This window comes from Leucoraja erinacea, chromosome 7, assembly GCF_028641065.1.
Source record: "Leucoraja erinacea ecotype New England chromosome 7, Leri_hhj_1, whole genome shotgun sequence".
NCBI lineage: Eukaryota > Metazoa > Chordata > Chondrichthyes > Rajiformes > Rajidae > Leucoraja > Leucoraja erinaceus.
In genome coordinates this window covers 61,454,285-61,474,048 of record NC_073383.1, presented here as the reverse complement: position 1 = coordinate 61,474,048, position 19,764 = coordinate 61,454,285, and the positions used below count along the sequence as shown (strand labels likewise).

At 42.5% G+C, this 19,764-nt stretch overlaps 1 protein-coding gene across 1 annotated transcript in view; it reads right to left on the bottom strand.

Annotated features, from left to right (window-relative positions):
* The window catches only part of LOC129699053 (rho GTPase-activating protein 15-like), a 688,053-nt gene that overhangs the window by 581,210 nt on the left and 87,079 nt on the right, over positions 1 to 19,764 (bottom strand). Inside the window, exon 3 of the mRNA XM_055638666.1 lies at positions 15,399 to 15,569. Coding sequence (XP_055494641.1) covers positions 15,399 to 15,569 — 171 coding nt within the window. The remainder of the gene's footprint in view (positions 1 to 15,398; positions 15,570 to 19,764) is intronic.

The following is a 19,764-nucleotide window of genomic DNA, read 5'->3' as shown; positions in this document are numbered from 1 at the left end:
TGGGGGCGGAATCTAATCTCTATGTTCTCCCCTTTTCTACCTCATCAGTCAGGTACTACGGCCTCATCAGTCGGGTACTAAGCAAAATACAGATGGACTCTGCTTCAGGTATTTTGATAGTACCCGACTAAACCCACAGTCATGGTTCCCAGTGGTCCTCAACATGGTCATCAAAACCCTAACGATTTTCCCAGTAGCCCAGACTTATCAACTCACCCAGTTTCAGGCATAAGCCACCCATGACACGATAAATTAAATTACTGGGTTGCAGATTTGAAAAGACCACTGCTGGGCCTGGGTTGCAGAATTGGGAAGACCACTGCTGGGCCTGGATTGTCAAACAGCACTATCGACACGATGACAGCATCCCATCGCATATCCACAAGGGAACATACATGGCGAACATTAAGAAGTGGGAAGATACTGTTCAAATACAGGAACTACATATTCAACTACAACAAAACCTGTACTGGAGTTCCTGGCAGGTCTTCACCACAATGAAGGACTCAGCTACTGTGCCATCAATACAGCCAGAAGTACTCTGTCAGCCTACTTAAGTCTGGCACCAGGACAACAGGCCATGGGGTACCACCCACTGGTGATCAAATTCAGGAGAGGCATATTCCACTAATCCCCCAGATCTAGGTACACCCAAATCTAGGATGTCAGTGTGGTCCTGACGTACCTTAGGGGATGGTCACCAGCCAGGTCCCTCACCCTGGATCAGCCTACCCTGAAGACGGTCATGTTGATGGCCTTGTCGCAGCACAAAGAGTCCAGTTCCTCCATCTACTACGATTGGACAATATGCTTATAACATCAGACCGTGTCACATTTACCATTCAGGGGCTGGTCAAACAGAGCAGACCAGGAACATCAGGTCATGGATTTCCGGGCATACCCACCTGAACCACGGTTATGTGTCATGACCCACTTATTGAACTACATCGACACAATAAGAAATCCCCGAGGGAGAGAAAAAGCCTTATGGGTCAGCCACAAGAAACCTCATGGTCGGGTGATGAGCCAAACTATCTCAAGTGGCTCAAGCAGGTACTGGGAGTTGCTGGAGTAAATACTAACGTGTATGAATCTTACTCCACTAGGGCAGCATCCACATCAGTGACTAAGAGGATGGACGTGCCTATGGACCACATCCTGGCTACAGCGAGGTGGTCTAGGAAGTATATGTTCCAAACTTTTATAACAAGCCGCTGGCAGAACCTGTATCGTTTGCAGAAAAAGTATTAGAATCTGCAAAAAATATATAATTTAAGCCCAGGGGAGCATTTTGGTCTTGTTATTGTTAATAACACCATTATTGTTTTACAAACAGACTCATGGTTGATTACGATAACATACTTCCTCCCTCGAATGACTTCGGCAGCGAGTGAAGTATGAACTGTTACACGGTTTGAAATCACAGAGCTTTAAAATCTTCACGTAGTCACTCACATGACTCCGAAGTAAAATAGTAAGATTAAACGAGAACTTACCAGTTTGAAGTTTGATCTGTATTTTATGAAGAGTTACGATGAGGGATTACGTGCCCTCTGCTCCCACCCTCAATTATAGAGATCAACTGATATTTTTAGTTCTCCTTTTCTTTACTATGTTTATTTCAATTATTGTGTTTCCTGTGACTCCACACCGCTGCTTTGAAGTATGTTGCGCATGCGTGCTGGACGGGTTCTTCACGTAATCCCTCATCGTAACTCCTCTTAAAATACAGATCAAACTTCATACTGGTTCTCGTTTAATCTTACTACTTTTTTCTATCATCAACCCCCCCCCCCCCCCCCCCCGCCCCAAACCCATTACCTCGACCTACCAGAAAGAATGGGTGACGTTTCGGGTTGAAACCCTTCTTCTGGACCCGAAACGTCACTCATTCCTTCTCTCCAGAAATGTTACCTGGCCCTCCGAGTCTATCTTCAGTTTAAAACAGCATCTGCAGTTCCTTCCTACCCACCTCTACCTATCAGAAAGGACAAGGGCAGATTAGATCAGATTAGATTAGTTTAATGTTATGTACAGTGATCACAATGTAAACAGTATCACTATCTAATCTGGAGTGGAGATAGTGACTGGAAGCCTCTGACTTGTGGTGTGCTTCGGTACGGTGCTGTGTCCGTTACTGTTTGTCATCTATATCAATGATTTGGATAAGAACATACTTGGCAAGATTAGCAAATTTGCAGATGGGTGGGTGGTTTTTGCTGATAGTGAAGATAGATGTAAAAAATTGCCTCAGGATCTTGATCGATTGGCCAGGTGGGCTGAGGAATGGTTGATGGAATTTAATACAGAGAAATGTGAGGTGTTGCATTTTGGGAAGTCTAACATGGGCAGGACCTACACAGTGAACGGTAGGGCTCTGGGAGGTGTTGTAGAGCAGAGGGATATAGGAGTGCAGGTGCATGGTTCCTTGAAGGTGGAGTCACAGGTATATAGCGTGGTCAAAAAGGCTTTTGGTACATTGGCCTTCATCAGTCAGAGTATTGAGTATATAAGTTGGGAGGTCATTTTGCAGTTGTATAAGATGTCAGTGAGGCCGCATTTAGAGTATTGTGTTCATTTCTGAGCACCATGTTAGAGGAAAGATGTTGTCAAGCTGGAAAGGGTACAGAGAAAGTTAACGAAGATGTTGCCAGTACGACAGGGTCTGAGCTATAGGGAGGTAGAGTGGGCTAGAACTCCATTCCATTGAGCGCAGGGGGATGAGGGGTGATCTTACAGAGGTGTATAAAATAATGAGAGTAATAGATTGCGTAGATGCACAGAGTCTCTTGCCCAGAGTAGGTGAATCGAGGACCAGAGCACATTTAATGTGAAGGCGAAAAGATTTAATAGGAATCTGAGGGGTAACTTTTTCACACAAAGGGTGGTGGGTGTATGCTGCCAGAGTAGGTAGTTGAGGCAGGGACTATCCCAACATTTAAGAAACAGTTAGACAGGTACATGGATAGGACAGATATAAACCAAACGAGGGCAGCTGTCACTAGTGTAGCTGGGACATGTTGGCCGGTATGGGCATTTTGGGCTGAAGGGCCTGTTTCCACACTGTATGAATCTATGACTATCACAGTGAAAAAAATGTAGACAGGTACATGGAAACATAGAAACATCGAAATTAGGTGCAGGAGTAGGCCATTTGGCCCTTTGAGCCATTGAATATGATCACGGCTGATCATACAAAATCAGTACCCCGTACCTGCTTTCTCACCATATCGCTTGATTATGGTTAGGATATAGGTTTAGAGGGATTTGGGCCAAACACTGGCAGGTGGGACTAGTGTAGATGGGGCATTTCAGTGAGTGTTGCCAATTTGGTCTGAAGGGCATTTGTCCATGCTGTAGGACTCTCACTCTGTAACCCTCTGAGTAAATATACACTAATGATGAATATGGCACAAAACAAAATGACCAGTCAAAACAGGAGAAAGGTGAAATACTGTAGCCCAAAATCTGAGAGGTGCAAAAGGATGTTAAACTATAATAATGAAATTATCGAATGAGGTAGAGTTGAGAGTATGAGTATTTAGCAGTACCTCCGGGAAGGTGGTGTGAAAGAGGTGATTAGTTCAGGAGTCTGATAGGAGTGGGAAAGAGGCTGTTCTTATGTGAGGACATTCGAGCTTTCAAGTTCCTGTATCTTCTCCCAGAAGATAGAAGGCAAGAGCGACAGGCATCCTTGACACAACATCCAGCCTTCATGATGCAATGCACCTTGCAGATGGAATGTGATGAGGCCATGATAGAGAAGGCTGTGTTCACCACTCTCTGCAGTTTCAGGCTGTTAAGAGCAGAGCAGTTGCCACACCCGACTGGTTTGCATCTCATCAGAATACTTTCTATAGCAGATCAATAGAAGTTTGGAGAATCAGTCTGCTGCTTATATGGATCACTCAGAACTTAACAGCTGTTGACCATCTCTTCAGCAGCTCCATTGATGAGAACAGGATTATGTTAGCCCTCTTATTTCTTTAGGTCAACAACTAATGATTTTGCCTTGCAGATATTAAGGGCCAGGCTACTGTCCCGACACCATAACAAGACGTTAGCAATCTCTTTCATATCCTTCATCTCATCATTGTTGGAGATCGGGCTGACAATGGTGTTATCAACGGCAAACCTAAAATTTGAGTTGACATTGTACTTGGCCACATAGTCATGTGTGTACAGGGAATAGAGCAAGGGACAGATCACACAATTCAAACGGGCACCATTGTTGAGGGGCAGGGTGTAGAAAATGTTAGGATTAATTGTAATCTTCTAAAGTCTGCCAATCAAAATATCCAGATACTAGTTGCAAATGGAAGCCCCAAGGCCAAGATCCAGATATTTAGGGATGAACTTATTTGGTGCTATGGTGTTGAAGGCTGAGCTCTACTCAATGAACAGAATCCTGACCTAGACATTCTTAATGCAAGCCAATCCTGGGCTGGATATAGCGCAAGTGAGATCACACCCTGACCTATATTTCCTGTATACATATTTCAGGGGGTTTAGATAGCAGAGGCAAGGGATATGGGGAGAAGGCAGGAACGGGGTACTGATTGTGAATGATCAGCCATGATCACATTGAATGGTGGTGCTGACTAGAAGAGCCAAATGGCCTACACCTGCTCCTGTTGTCTATTGTCTAGATTGTCCTGAAGACTGGTGCAGATGTGAAGCATTGGCAGTCTTTCAATGCATTATAAGGCAGTAGTCATTAAGAGAGGTCACTTCATTTTCCTTGGGGGAATGGAATGATGGAGGTTTCCTTGAAGCAGATTGGTAAAATGATTATTGAAGTAAGCATTTCAAGATGTTGGTGAAGGTGGTGGCCAATTGATCGGTGTACGATTTAAGAAAATGTAGGGAATTCATCTGGGCTGACCAATTTCTAAGAGCTTACCCTCAAGGAACTGATCTGTCTTCTAACCCCAAGATGTATGGAACAGAGCCAATGGAAATTGGGGTGAATGTCCCCAGATCCCTAGATGGTGCTTTGTTTTCTTGTTCAAAACAGGCATAAAAGGCATTAATCTCATCCAATTGAGATGTGTCATTGTCGGAGATTGCCCCCAATTCCGGCTTGTAGCCCATGATAGTATTCAAGCCCTGCCACAGTTACCTGGCATTCCCTTGATTAAATTCAGGCTCTAATTTGTTTTGCAAGTTTCTCTTGGCATCCCTGGTAGCCTTGCACAGATCATACTTGGTCTTCTTGTACACAGTGGGATCATCCATGGACCTGCATTTTGAGTCTCTCTGTTCAACCAAGGTTTCTAAGTTTCCTCCTTTGCTGTGCTTCCTTTTAAATACATGCATTCCAGGCAGCAGGTCAGGCTCTGCTTGTTAAAGGACATTCATTCTGTAGTGGCCATTTGGCTTGTTTTGTTTGTCATTGATGATGGCATGTGTCTTTAAATTTTATACTGCCCATTATTTTGTGGGTGGGATCTATGACGTATTTTTGGGCGTGTTTGGAGCTACGTTTCCTGTGCAGAAGCTTAGTTTTTAGTTTAGTTTTGGACCAGCATGGAGACGGTTTACCTTTTGACCATGCGAAGTGTAATGGTGACACGAGGAGTTTTCTAACATTTAAAGCGATAAGCTGGAGTTCGATGAAGATTATAGTAACGGAAGAAGTTTGGATGTATCTTATTGTTTTTCATCAACAATAAAGAATTTATTCATCAAAAGACTGTGTTTTGGAAGATTTGTCTGTGAAGAAGCTCTGAAGATCCCTGATGGTGAGCTTGCATGCGTATAAAGACATCCCCCTTAACCATGTAGTCCATTTAGCGGCTATAGGGAGTAATCTCTTGAACGATATGAAATTCTGCTGCTACACATTCACCTGCAAGAATTGGATTTGATTATGTCATTTAGAGTCCCGTGCTATTTTAGTTTTGTTTTAGTTCAGAAATACAGCATGAAACAGGCCCTTTTGATCACTGAATCCATGCTGACCATCAATCACCCACTTACACTAGTTCTGTTATCCCACTTTCTTATCTACTTCCGACACACCAGCGGCTATTAACAGAGGTCAATTAACCTACAAACCTGCATGTATTTTGGATGCAGGAGGAAACTTGAGCACACAGAGGAAATCCCCGTGGTCATAGGGAGAACATGCAAACTTCACACAGGCAGTACCCGAGGTCGGGATTGAACCTGGGTCTCTGGCACTGTGAGGCAGGAGCTCTAATAGTTGCATCACTGTGTGCCTAGAAGCTTCAAAACTGATTTAGTTCCATGAAACATCTTTGCAGATCAGGTAAATGCTCCTTTAAGCTTTTTATTGTTTTTGCAATTACATCAATTCTTCAATCTCCATCTTCATTTGTGTTAATGTAAGATGATCCACTTAGACTTAAATTGGAAGTACCTGCCATAATTTATGATTTCCTCTCATCTGTCACCTAATATCATTGATGTTGAGATTATGTAGGTATCAGGTGTGATCTTTATCATAAGGCCAGTGTCATAAGTAAGCCAGCTCACCCAAACAAGCTACAAACACAATCCATCCAGAATTTGTATTAAAAATGTCAATGAATAAGTGGAGCTAACAAGATTAACACCACAGGTGGATGACTTTGGAATGTCATTGATCTGAGTGATTAGCACTGTTTCTCTTTCGACATATGCTACTTGGTTGGCTGTTTCAGTTCAGGTTTCGGCAATGTTTTATTGATAAAATCCATAAACCTCGAAATGAATTGTGCTGCCTCATATTGTGTTAAGAAATTATTATTACCTTCTGCTCCAAACGTTTTTAAATTCCTTATATCCCTAGACTGCACCCTGCACTCTTCAATGATGAGAGGTAACTATCTTTGATTCACCTTCTCCTATATTTATAGAATTTTAAATATTTCTATGATATCTTCCATAATTTACATTGATTTGAAAGGAACAGACTAATCTTTCAAGTCTTTTGTGATGATGGAGCTTATCTTATAGTGATAACATGCAAATAACTAAAAGCTTGGATTTTACACAACAGTGCACATCATTTGCAATGCATTTTATGCAACCCAATTTTATCTTAATGACATACATTTCTCTGTGAAGATTGGTCAGTCCAATGCTAATTACATAATTTGTATGGGTTTGGTTTTATACTTGGAATATTACTTTCAGATCGTAAAGGTAAAAAAGGTTCACTTTTTTAAGTTTTGTTTTAAATACTGACGCGGCTTTTAATTCAACCAGACAGTGAAAAATGTTTGCAACTTATCTTTTAGCGCCTGAGTTATTGTGCATCAGATTACAAGTAATAAATCTGTTGCTGGAAGCGACACTAAGGATTGACTGAGTCAGATGTGGCAAGCCATGACATTTAATGTCAGAATTAGATCGTAAATATCATCTTCCCAAAATCTGTAGTTTGACAAAATATCTAATCCCATAATCCTTACAACTAGCCATAATGTAGTGCAATGGACCTTTCCACATGAAATTAACTTGTTTATATGAAAGTTTTGCTGTTGCAATAATCCATAATGGATTGTGACTGCATTGCGAGCTTTATTTACCTCTTATTGAATGGGAATTTGGAATCTGAGAACTGCTCAATAAATAGTAATGCTGAACAACATCTTTTCAGTACTGATCTTATTTATCTTTCCTTAAAACCATATTTTATGGCATATTATCTATTACACCAACTTTCTTTTTTTTAAATTGAGAATTCACCTCCACACTAAAGCCTGCCAACGGAAGTAATTCTACACATCTACTCCAATTGCAGCATGTCAGCCAAGTCTTTGCAGTGGATATGAGTCATAATTTCTAGTTATGAAATTTCTGATTTTTATATCTTACAAATAGCCTGTTCTAATTCTCGACTGCAGGCAGACAAAAAATGCTGGAGGTAAGGCAGTATCTATGAAGAGAAGGAATAGGCAACGTTTCGGGTCGAGACCCATCTTCAGTCTAAACTTCTTCTCGACTGCAGGCAAATGTTTTTGAAGCTCAAGTTCATATCTGAGCTGAGAGCTTTAGATTCTAAGTTTCAGAAATGTTCCACTTCTGTTCCATAACAAAATTGGTTCAGCTTCAGGAAATCTGCCAGGAGAATGCAGAATAGGGCAGCAGCAACATTAACTAAAAAGCCAATGCAGAAAAAAAATGAAGTAAAGTTTGCTGAAGTTACTCAAACTAACCTCAAATCATTTAGAAAATAACAAACAATTGTCACAGAAAAAAAATGTGAACTATTGGCAAGAGATATTCTTCTCTCTATTAATTGTTAACCCTTATTCTTTGTGATAGGTCCTGATTGTTCGTTAAGGAAACAAATTGACATGATTCTCCAGTAGTAAAACTTTTTTCTAACAATTTAAATTTCAATTAAATTTGGATTAGAAGCCAGGACCCAGAGTACAGCACTTCTTTCCAATCTTGAGCTAATCCAATCCCCCACTGGTACTCAATATGCTGCAAGCTACCTAACTAATGATGCTTCTCGATTAAAGATGTTGTGCTCTATCACTAGAAGTTCCTTTACTGACATTTCTAAGGGTAGTGGGGGGTAGATTTATGGCCATCTAAAGTTTACATTTGTGATTGTTGCTCAGCAAAAAACAGAAACCCTTTTTGACAAATGATGTCACCAAGCTATTTTGTAGTTTAGAGATACAGCATGGAAACAGGCCTTTTGGCCCACTGAGTCCATGCTGACCATCGATCACCCGTTCACACTAATTCTACATAATCCCAATTTCTCATCCATTTCTTACACTCTAGGAACAATTTACAGAGTCCATATAACCTACAGATGGCATGTATTTAGGATGTGTGAGGAAACAGGAGCATCCAGTGGAAACCCACATGGTCACAGGGAGAACGTGCAAACTCCACACAGGCTGCACCCGAGGTCTGGATCAAACTCAAGTCTCTGGTGCTGTGAGGCTACAGCTCTACCAGTTACACCACTGTACTTTTGACCAGACAGAAGTAGTAATTTTACCAAATAACCATGAAGCTTAAAGTGTATTAGAATCTGAAGGGTTAAAAGTTATCTATTAAATATTAATACTCATCAAATAATTGCCATTTGTAGTTTCTAATGAGTATCACCTAACATTTCAATAAAAAACAAGTGAGTCCAGGACCAAGGGTTGTAATCTAAGGTTGAGGGGGTAAGACATTTAGGACTGAAGTGAAGTAAAATGTCTTCTTCCAGAGAGTAGTGAAACTATGGAATTTTCAATCGTAGAGAGCTGGTAAAGCTGAATAATTAACTTTATTCAAGAATTAGACATTATGTACCTAGGGAGAGATGGATCAAAGGTTATGGGGGAGGGGGAGGTGGTGAGTGGGAAGGAGGGAATGCTAATACACAGCACTGAACATGCAGTAGAACAGTACAGCAAAGGAACTGGAACTTTGGCCCACAATAACTGTGCCAAACATAATGCTGAGAGACAACTCTTATCTGTGTGCACATAATTCATATCCCTCCATTCACTGCATATCCATGTGTCTAACCAAAAGTCTCTTGAATACAGGTGCACAACCTTTTATCCGAAAGGGACCAGACATTTCTCGGATTTCGGACTTTTTCGGATGTCGGAATGGAAGATTTTTAGCGTAGATTAGATAGGTAGCGCGGGCGGCTTGAAAAGTCTGGAGCGGCTGCCTCCTCCCTGGAGTACAGTAGTACAGTAATACAGACCTGGGTTGACCGTGGGTCGTTTCGCGTCAAGTTTGGCGCCAAAAGCGAGCTTTGGTGTGCAGACGACACCCTGTCCGGGTGTCCGGGAAAAAATGTCCGGGTTTTGGAGCTTTTCGGTTTCCGGAATTTCGGATAAAAGGTTGTGCACCTGTACTATTTTCATTTCCTCCTCCACTACTTCCGCTGGCAATCTATTCTCTCCAAACGTCAGGGACCTCAGATGTGTTAGAGAAGACACCAAAGCTCTTGGTATCAAGGCTCTTGCTATCTCTTCTCTTGCCTCTTTCAGGCCCCAGGGGATTATCAATTTTAATGGTTTTCAAGAGCCCCAACACCTTCTCCTCCTTCATCTCAAACTGCCTTTGCATACGAGTACTCTCAGCACTGATCTCACTGTCATCTATGCCCTTCAGTGGTCAGTGTGGCGGTGCCTAACGGCAACGGCTCAACTGCAGTCCGTCTGTCTTTTTTTTAATTTTTGTCTTGTTAATTGTATGTTTTTGATTCTAGTTTTTATTATTTTTTAGCTGTGTTTATGTGGGGGATGGGAGCAGGGTAACCGTTTAATCTCCTCCCTGTACGGGGACCCGACTTTTTCCCTGTCGGGGCTCCGATGTCATTGGGCCTAACATCGTGGCTGGACCCAACTGAGGGCTCCAGTCGCGGAGCCTGCAGACTCGCCATCGCGGAGCTGGCCGACGTCGGAGCAGGGAGAGCTGTGGTAGCTCGCGGCTGCGACCCGGCTTCGGAGCTTCGGAGGCTCCAGCCGCAGGCCCGGTGAACAGGAACATCGGGAGCTCACAAGTCCCTGGTGGGAGACCGCTTTTCTGAGCTCCCGCAACGGCAACTTCTCCCGCTGGAATTGCGGGGTTTAAAGGACTCGGAGCGGGGCCTAACATCGGCCTGCATGGCTTAAACGGCCGCAGGACTTGCCATCGCCCGCCGGGGGCTTTAACATCGGGAGGCCCAGTTGCCTCGACGTTACAGTTGGACTGCTGGACCGCGGGAGAAGAACAAAGGGAAGAGATAAGACTTTTGCCTTCCATCACAGTGAGGAGGTGTTGGAGATTCACTGTGATGGATGTTTGTGTAAATTGTGTTAAGTGTGGGTTTTTGTTTTTTTTGTAATGTTAAGACTGTAGAAATGTAATTTTGTTCAAACCAAGCTGTTTGAATGACAATAAAAGGCATTCTATTCTCCTTGGTGAAAACAGATGCAAAATACTTGTTTAGTACCTTGCCTACATCGCCTGGCTCCAAGCACAAATTCCCTCCTTTATCCTTGAGCGGTCCTATCTACTCCTTGGTTACCTATAAAAAGCCTTGGGATTTTCTTTCATCTGACTGATCAAAACCATTTTGGGGCCCATTTTGTCCTTTTTAATAACCCATAAGTTATTTCATCCTTGCTTTATATTCACCAAAGGCCCTGTAAGAATTAATTATTTTAAATCATGCATGCGTTTCCTTTAACAACCCCTTTGGTCATCTAAGGTTCCCATACTTTGCCATCTTTATCCATCTCATTACTGCAACATGCAGGTCCTGAACTTTGATTAATTGTCCTTTAACCAACTCCCTCATGCTAAATGTGGACCTACCCAATTACAGGTTAAAAGAGATGTGAATTGTGAAGCCAGAGGAAGAAATAAAGGTGGAAGCGGATGGAGAAGTGTGGGAATGGGTATGATTCAAGGTAGGGCACAGGGTATGGCAGGTATGGTGGAGGTGTGTGGGAGGGAGGGCATGAGAATTGGGGGGGTGGGGGGAGGTGGTGGTGGGTAGGGTTGTTTATAGGTTACTTAACTAAGATTAGAGAATTCAATATACATAGTTGGTTGCCTATGCAGCAGAATATGAGGAGCTATTCCTCCAGTTTGTGTGTGGCCTCATCCTAGCAATAAAGGAGGCCCAGGCCAGAAAGGTCAGTATAGGAATAGAAAGGGGGGTTTAGATGGTTAGCAACCGGGTGATCCAGTAGGCCTTGGCGGGCCGGGGTGAAACAGGGGTCGAGTCCACACTTATCTCTCTGGATCAATGGTCCAGAATTCTATCTGCTGGTCCAGTAAATGTAATCACTATATTATCATAGCTTGCATACATTGCATAGAAGTGCTAACTTATCTAGCCCTACACTAGTTTTATCCCACTTCCATATTCACTCCCTACACACTTGAGTCAATTAACACACAAACCCGCACATCTTTGGGATGTGGAAGGATTCTTGAGCACCCAGAGGAAGCCACATGGTCACATGGTGAAGCGGGTTAGAGTCTGGTCTGAGGGAGCTACAGAAGCACTCCAGGACTGCTTTGAGTGCACGGACTGGGACATGTTCAGGACAGCAGCCACTCACAACCAAACCATCAATGTGGATGAGTATGCCATGTCTGTGTCGGGATATATACAGAAGTGCATGGAGGATGTCACTGTCATCAGGAACATCACAACCCGGGCCAACCACAAACCTTGGATTACTGCAGAGGTGCGTGCCATGCTGAAAGCACGAAATGCGGCTTTTAAATCTGGTGATTTGGGGGCTCTGAGAACAGCGAGAGCCAACCTCAACCGCGAAATTAGGGAAGCAAAGTGAGCCCACGGACGGAAAATCCAGGGTTTCTTCCAGGATGTTAACAACACCAGGAACATGTGGGAAGGCATCCGGGCCATAACAAACTACAAGGCCCTTCAGATGTCTTGTAAGGATGACACAGACTTTCTAAATGAACTAAATAATCATTTCGGCAGGTTTGAGGCACTGACCACCACTACAGTGAGGAAATTAGAGCCACAACCAGGAGAACAGACACTGTCTTTTGAAACTGCTGAAGTCCGCAGAATCCTGGAGGGCATTGACCAGCGAAAGGCAGCCGGACCGGATAACATACCGGGGCGTCTGCTTAGGGGATGTGCCGACCAGCTGGCTCTGGTTCTGACAGACATTTTTAACATCTCCCTGAACCAGGCCATTGTTCCATCATGTTTCAAGACAGCTACCATCATACCAGTTCCCAAAAAGTCTACAATAACCTGCCTGAATGATTATCGCCCCGTAGCACTCACACCAATAATAATGAAGTGCTTTGAGAGGCTTATTAAGCAGCACATGGTCTCTAAACTCCCCTCCAGTTTTGACCCGTTCCAGTTTGCTTATCGCCCGAACCGCTCCACAGAGGATGCTATCTCCTCTGCAGTCCACCTGAGCCTACAACACCTGGAGGAGAGGAACACCCACGTGCGGATGCTGTTTGTTGATTTCAGCTCAGCATTTAACACGATAATCCCCCAGCATCTGGTGAGCAAACTGGCACCCTTAGGATTCAATACCAGACTATGCAACTGGATCCTGGATTTCCTTTCTGAAAGACCCCAGTCTGTGCGGGTGGGGAAGAACACCTCCTCGGTCATCACACTGAGCACCGGCTCCCCTCAGGGCTGTGTCCTGAGTCCGCTGCTCTTTACATTGATGACACATGACTGTGTCGCCAGGTCCACTACTAACCATATCATCAAATACGCGGATGACACAACAGTAGTGGGCCTCATCCGCAACAATGACGACCAGGCATATAGAGAGGAGGTGGAACAGCTGGTGAGCTGGTGCAGCAGGAACAACCTTCTCCTAAATGTGAACAAAACCAAGGAGATTGTCGTCGATTTCAGAAGGAAAATTCAGCCCAGTCACACTCCACTTTGCATCAACAACTCAGCAGTGGAGCAGGTGAAAAGCATCAAGTTCCTGGGGGTGCATATAACGGACACCTTAAACTGGTCCACAAACATTACATCTCTGGCAAAACGGGCACAGCAGCGGTTGTACTTCCTCCGCAGGTTGAGAAGTTTACACCTCCACCCTCCCATCCTCGCCACTTTCTACAGAAGCACAATTGAGTCGGTCATGACCAGCTGCATCTCCACGTGGTGCGGCAGCTGTACAGCTGCGGACTGGAAGTGCCTTCAGAGAGTGGTGAGGACAGCGGAAAAAATCATTGGGACTTCTCTTCCTTCCATCATGGACATGGGGTACAAACGCTGTCTGATTAGAGCTAAGGGCATTACCAGAGCCCCCACACACCCACAATTTGGACTGTTCATACTGCTTAACTCTGGGAGGAGGTACCGCAGCATGAAGAGCGGGACAACCAGGTTCTGCAATACTGCAACAGCTTCATCCCCCAGGCCATAAGATTACTGAACAATCAACAAAACCGAGGCTAGAACTTTTTAAATATCGACACTTTTTAAAAACTTTTTATATATATTTATTTTACAGAACCATGCACATGAGGCATTTTTATGGACGCACCTAGCACTTTTTACTATTACCTGATTTTGGAGAGTCAAATGCAACAAAATTTCGTTCAAGGTGCACTGTGTCTAGGTGTATATCTGAATGACAATAACGTTTTCAAGTTTTCATTCATTCATGCATACATTCATTCATTCATTCATTCATTCATTCATTATCACCAAAAGAAAATCACAAAATATTGGGAATATCCACATTAGAGTTGGTAATCCCATGTTCCTCATAAGTTCTAGCAATGCAAGCCTTCATTTGTCTAAATAAACTGTCTATACACACACACACACACACACACACACACACACACACACACACACACACACACACACACACACACACACACACACACACACACACACACACACACATATGCATTCAGAGATATTACTGAGCTGCCTCACCAACTATTTAATGCTGCATGTTGGTTCTGTGTGTTGGCATGTAATCATGAAGTACAGAAAGCTATAGTTTCTGGTGAATATGTGGGGTTTAAACCCCTCAAAGACTAGAGGGGTTTAAACTTGAGGGCATTGTAACCAGAAATACAATCAATACATGATTAGCATTGTATCACAGATGTGTCAGACACTTTCTAAATTATCTTTGCATCAAACGTGATTTACTGATTTATAAACAAAATAGGAACAATCAGATAAACCCAACCGTTCAGTTAAAGCTTTAAAATCATATGACTACAACATGTGGTGCAAATTTACAAGGAATCAATGTTGCCAGGTAACATTGCCATTGCCCCTGAGCCCTTATATTGAACTTGGGGGTGACTGGCCTAATGTATCAGAAGAAATATCTCCCATTCACTGAACAGGCTTTAGTATTGAGATGCAGAATGGTAACATGACCTTCGGCCCAACATGTCCAGGATGACCATAAATGCCTGTTTACACTAGTTTTATCCCACTTCTGTATTCACTCCCTACACACTTGGGTCAATTAACGCACAAACCCGCACATCTTTGGGATGTGGAAGGATTCTTGAGCACCCAGAGGAAGCCACATGGTCACAGGGATTATGTGCAAACTGCACGCAGACAGCACCTGAGGTCAGGATCGAACCCAGGTCTTTGACGTTATGATGCAGCAGCTATAGCAACAGCGTCACTTTGTGTCATATAATTTCCGGGCATGATAGTTTCCAGATTCTCTAATAATTTTTTTTTACATGGTTCAGTGATGCTTGCAATAAATAAATGAAGTGCATATTATATTATGGAACATAAGAGTGTGGTCATTGAGTTATATTTATGATTGTCATTTATTTGAATGTAATTCCACAAAAATGTTTAAGATACATCTTACTTGTACTCTCAAAAAACAATATATAAAATTAATTTTGAATAATTATTTCCGTATTCCCTCAGCATGCATTGAAATATGGAAGTGTCTACTCACTGGAAACTTAAGTGGGTTGGGGTCAGTCAACACCATTGACTTTGTTTGGCTGAGGCGGTCACAGTTAGCAATTCCACTTTTCACCCTCCGCTGAACAGCAGCAGGGCTGAACTGGGATGAAGTAGACAATGTTGTCTGAGTATTTGCTTTCGAAAGAGCTGTGGATCCATCCTATAGGAAAAGACAAGGAACTCCTGTTTAGAAGCTATAGTTAATCAACTGTAAACATTAATTTATCAAAAAAATAATAAATAAGTTTGAGGGGTTCAAGTCAGCTAATGCACAGGAAATATAGGTATGAACTTCACAAAGCCATTAGGGAGGCCAAGAGATAATTCTGAACCAAGCTAGATTTCTAGACCATCCATACAAATACCCGTTGATTGTGGCAGGGCTTTCATGGTATAATGGGCAACAAAACAAAGCTGGGCAGAATCATTAGCAGCAACGTATCTCTCGCCAATGAATGCAATATATTCTATGCTCATTTTGAACAGAAGGCTGGTGGAATGATGCCATCCTCCATGAAAGCCTTGGGTGCACCTGCACCCATGGTCACCATTGCAATGATCAGATCAGCCTTCCTGGGAGTGAATCCCTGAAAGCAATAGCCTGGGATGGAGACACCCAGCTGTGTCCTCAGAAACTGCATAGACAAGCTGGCAGGAGTATTTGCAGACATTTTTAAACTTTCCTTATTCTAATCTGAGGTGCCCACCCGTTTTAAGAACACTGATATCAATCACAGTCCCAAAGAAAATCAAGGTATCTTGCTTTGATGACTATCATTTGGTTTATTTGACATCCACCATCTTGAACTGTTTTATGGGGCTGGTCATCGCAGTTATCAACTCCAAACTCCCAAATACCCTTGATCCACTGCAAGTTACCTAGTGTTGCAATAGCTACATAGCATATACCATCTCCCTGGCCCTACACTCAGTCCTGGAACATCTGGATAACAAGAACAACTATGCCAGACATCTATTTATTGACTTTGCCGATGTTTGGTGAAGATTAAAGTGTACATCAGATAAGAAGGTTGAATGAATATCTTATTGTTTCTCTTCAACAATAAAGAAACTATTAATCAAAAGACTGTGTTATGAAGATGTATATGTTGATAAGCTCTGACGGTCTCATGGAGAGCTCACATGCATATTATGACATTCTCCTAAAGCCATGTTGTCTCTTAAGTGGCTAGAGGGAGTAATCTCTTGAACGATATAAAAATGTCGCTACATAAAGTCAAAGGATACCTCTGACAGGAGGTGAGAGCCTCATCCCGGAGGGACAGAAGACTTGGCTAGGATCTCGAAAGAGGTTTTGGCCAGAAGACCAGTTCCAGAAGTGGAACTGAAGACAATAGATCTAGGCCAGAGATAGCCTCAAGGTTTATCAACAGCGACATGACATCTGAAGATTGAAGACATTATCACGAAATCGTGAGTAGACATCGACTTATTTCTTTTGAATTTTTGAAGCTGGAAAGCTTTAATTTTGAATGGCTTCTGTAAGGTTACACCATAAGATGGTGTTGAATATTCAAAAAGAAAGAATATGAAGATAAGGTGGATTTCTTAAAAGAGAAGGAAATCTGTTTTGGATGTTTGAAAAAAGGACACTTGGTGAGAGATTGCAGGAGTCCTATAATTTGTTATAAGTGCAGGCAATATCATCGTGAAGCAGTTCACATTGTAAAGAGCATTGGGAAGAGGAAGAACCAGAACAAGTAGAAGAAAACCTACCAGAGCAAATAGAGGAGAAGAAGCCGGAGCAACGGAACAGAAGGAGAAGTCAGCTACTAGTGATGCTGAATAGCAAGACAAATACAGTGTTGCAAACATATGCATTTCTGGATCATGGAAGTTTGGCTACCTTTTGCACAGAAAACCTGACGAGAAGGTTGAACATCACGGGAGAAGAGACTAAGATTTGATTGCGTACCATGAATAAAGATAGAGAGAGCATGAGTCAGTACATTACCATTATGGATATATCCAGTCTGCATGAAGATAATTTTATACCAATATCTGAAGTGTTTACACATGGAATCATGCTTGTTGGTCATCAAAATATACTCAGATATGAGGACTTGAAACAATGGCCTTACCTGAAGGATGTCAAGATATGAGAAATTAATTCTAATGTTGACCTACTTATCGGAACGAATGCTTTGAATGCATTGAAACCTATACAAATTGTGAGGAGCCAAGGTGTTGGACCATATGCTGCAAAAACCTGACTTGGATGGGTTATCTATGGCTCCTTGAGAAGGAACAACGAAAACAGGAATCAGAAGAACTATCATACCATTGCTGTTAATCAAATATCTACTGATAAATTAGAAAAGTTGGTGATGAAGCCATACAATCATGACTTCAATGAAAGTCCCAATAAGGAATTTGAGGATATGTCGAGAGAAAAGTTAATGTTTGTGGATATTATGAACTACTCAGTAAAGATTGATGGACACTATTGTCTGGACTTACCTTTCAAACAAGAAAGTGTTAGCCTGCCGAATATTCGCCGTAAGTCAGAGCAACGCAACCAGAATTTGAAACACAAGTTTGGCAAGAATACAAAATTTCATGAAGTAACAATCTCTTTTAAGTATAATTTCGACATGGATGATTGCTTAAGATCCATGTCTATTGAGCAGGAAGCAATTCAAATGGTAAAACATCTGACTTCCCTCTGCAATAAGGGAGGATTCACACTTTCCAAGTAGACCAGTAACAATTGTGAAAACATTCCACCAGATGATAGAGCCAAAAAAAACAGAGAGTTGGATTTGGACAAATATAATTTGCCAATGGAAAGAGAATTGGCATTTACTAATGCCAACACAATTGAAATAAGTTAACACAAAATAAAATCTTGCGGGTTTAGTTTCTAGAGAACTGACAGTGAACCGCTTCTTAAGCGATGAGAGTTGGATCAATGAACTAGAGTTTCTCTGTAAGCCAGGCAGAGAATGGCCAAAGCTTGAGTTGGGATTTGAAATCTCTGCTAATGATCCAGAAATTAAATGAAACCTAACGATGAACGTTATTACTAAACATTCTGTTATTCTCTTGAAGGATTTTCACACTTGCAACACATCCATGAGTTGATCGGAGATGGAGGAAGGCGTTTCATGCTATCAAAGCTTTGCCCTTTTGTGTTTTGGACTATATACTGGGTATCATGCCTGATGTTAAGGGTTTGGTGCGCATGATACAACTTTAAACTAAAAACAATGTTTTAATAAAACCAATAACCAAGTTATGCTTGCTTCTAGAAGGCAAAGGTGAAGATGGAAGTTGATGAAGAATTCTGAATGCAGATATATAGTGCATGCTATTTTTTTGCTTTTGATATATGTTAAGCCTTCATGGCTACTTTTTTGATGTTTATTAATAATTGCCTCGTTATATAGTTGGGACAATTAGGGGCTGGTATGTAGTGGCCATTTGGCTTATTTTGCTTGTCATTAATTATGGCATTTATCTTTAAATTTTAGACGGTCTGTAATTATGTGGGTGGGATTTATTACGTAGCTAGGGGCGTGTTTGCAGCCGGTGGTTACCAGGGGGTCACCTTCATGGTCGTGAGGAGTTCCCACATTCTGGGAACTAGTCGCGGCCTCATTATGGTCGCCGAGAATTTTTCAACATGTTGAAAAATTAGCAGTGACTAGAATGAAGCCGCCATAGAGAGTAGTGAGAATTCTCGAGCCGTAGGTGGGTCGCCAGGTGGTCCTAATGGGTTACCAGGAGGTCAAAGGTTCTTGGAGGATCTTGTAGGTTGCAGCCGGTGCTGACCAGTGAATTTCATTGGCACATTGGAAAAAAAAAGGTAAGCAGTAGCTTTCAGAACTAAGGATAACCAACCAGTAATGTTAAATGTCCGCTGAGCTTCATAGCCGTGTATCTCTGGCTTCTTAAAAGTTGGCTTCACTCCTTCTCCCCCCCCCCCCCCCCCCCCCCCCCCCCCACATAGACAGAAGGAAGCGATATGTGTGCGTGTGTGTGTGTGTGTGCGTTTGTGCGCGCACGCGTGTGTGTGTGTGTTCCACTCTGACAGTCGCCATTCCAGTTGCCGGTTTTTCAGGCGATTGCTGGCAACTTGACAGTCGCTGGCAGTCTGCTGAAAAATCGCCTAAGTGGGACAGGCCCATGAGGCAGGAAATCTACCGCTGCGCCACAGCGCCACTGTATAATTATTAGGTATTTGCGTACTTCCTGGAAACTTGTAGAACAGAAGTGAGTTCAAATGATTTGTTGGCTTTTGAAATGTCATTGTTTGTTTTTGATCACTTGACAGAATTTTGTCATATGGTAACAAAAACCCTCACTTAATCAGGATTTATCGTCAGTTTTCA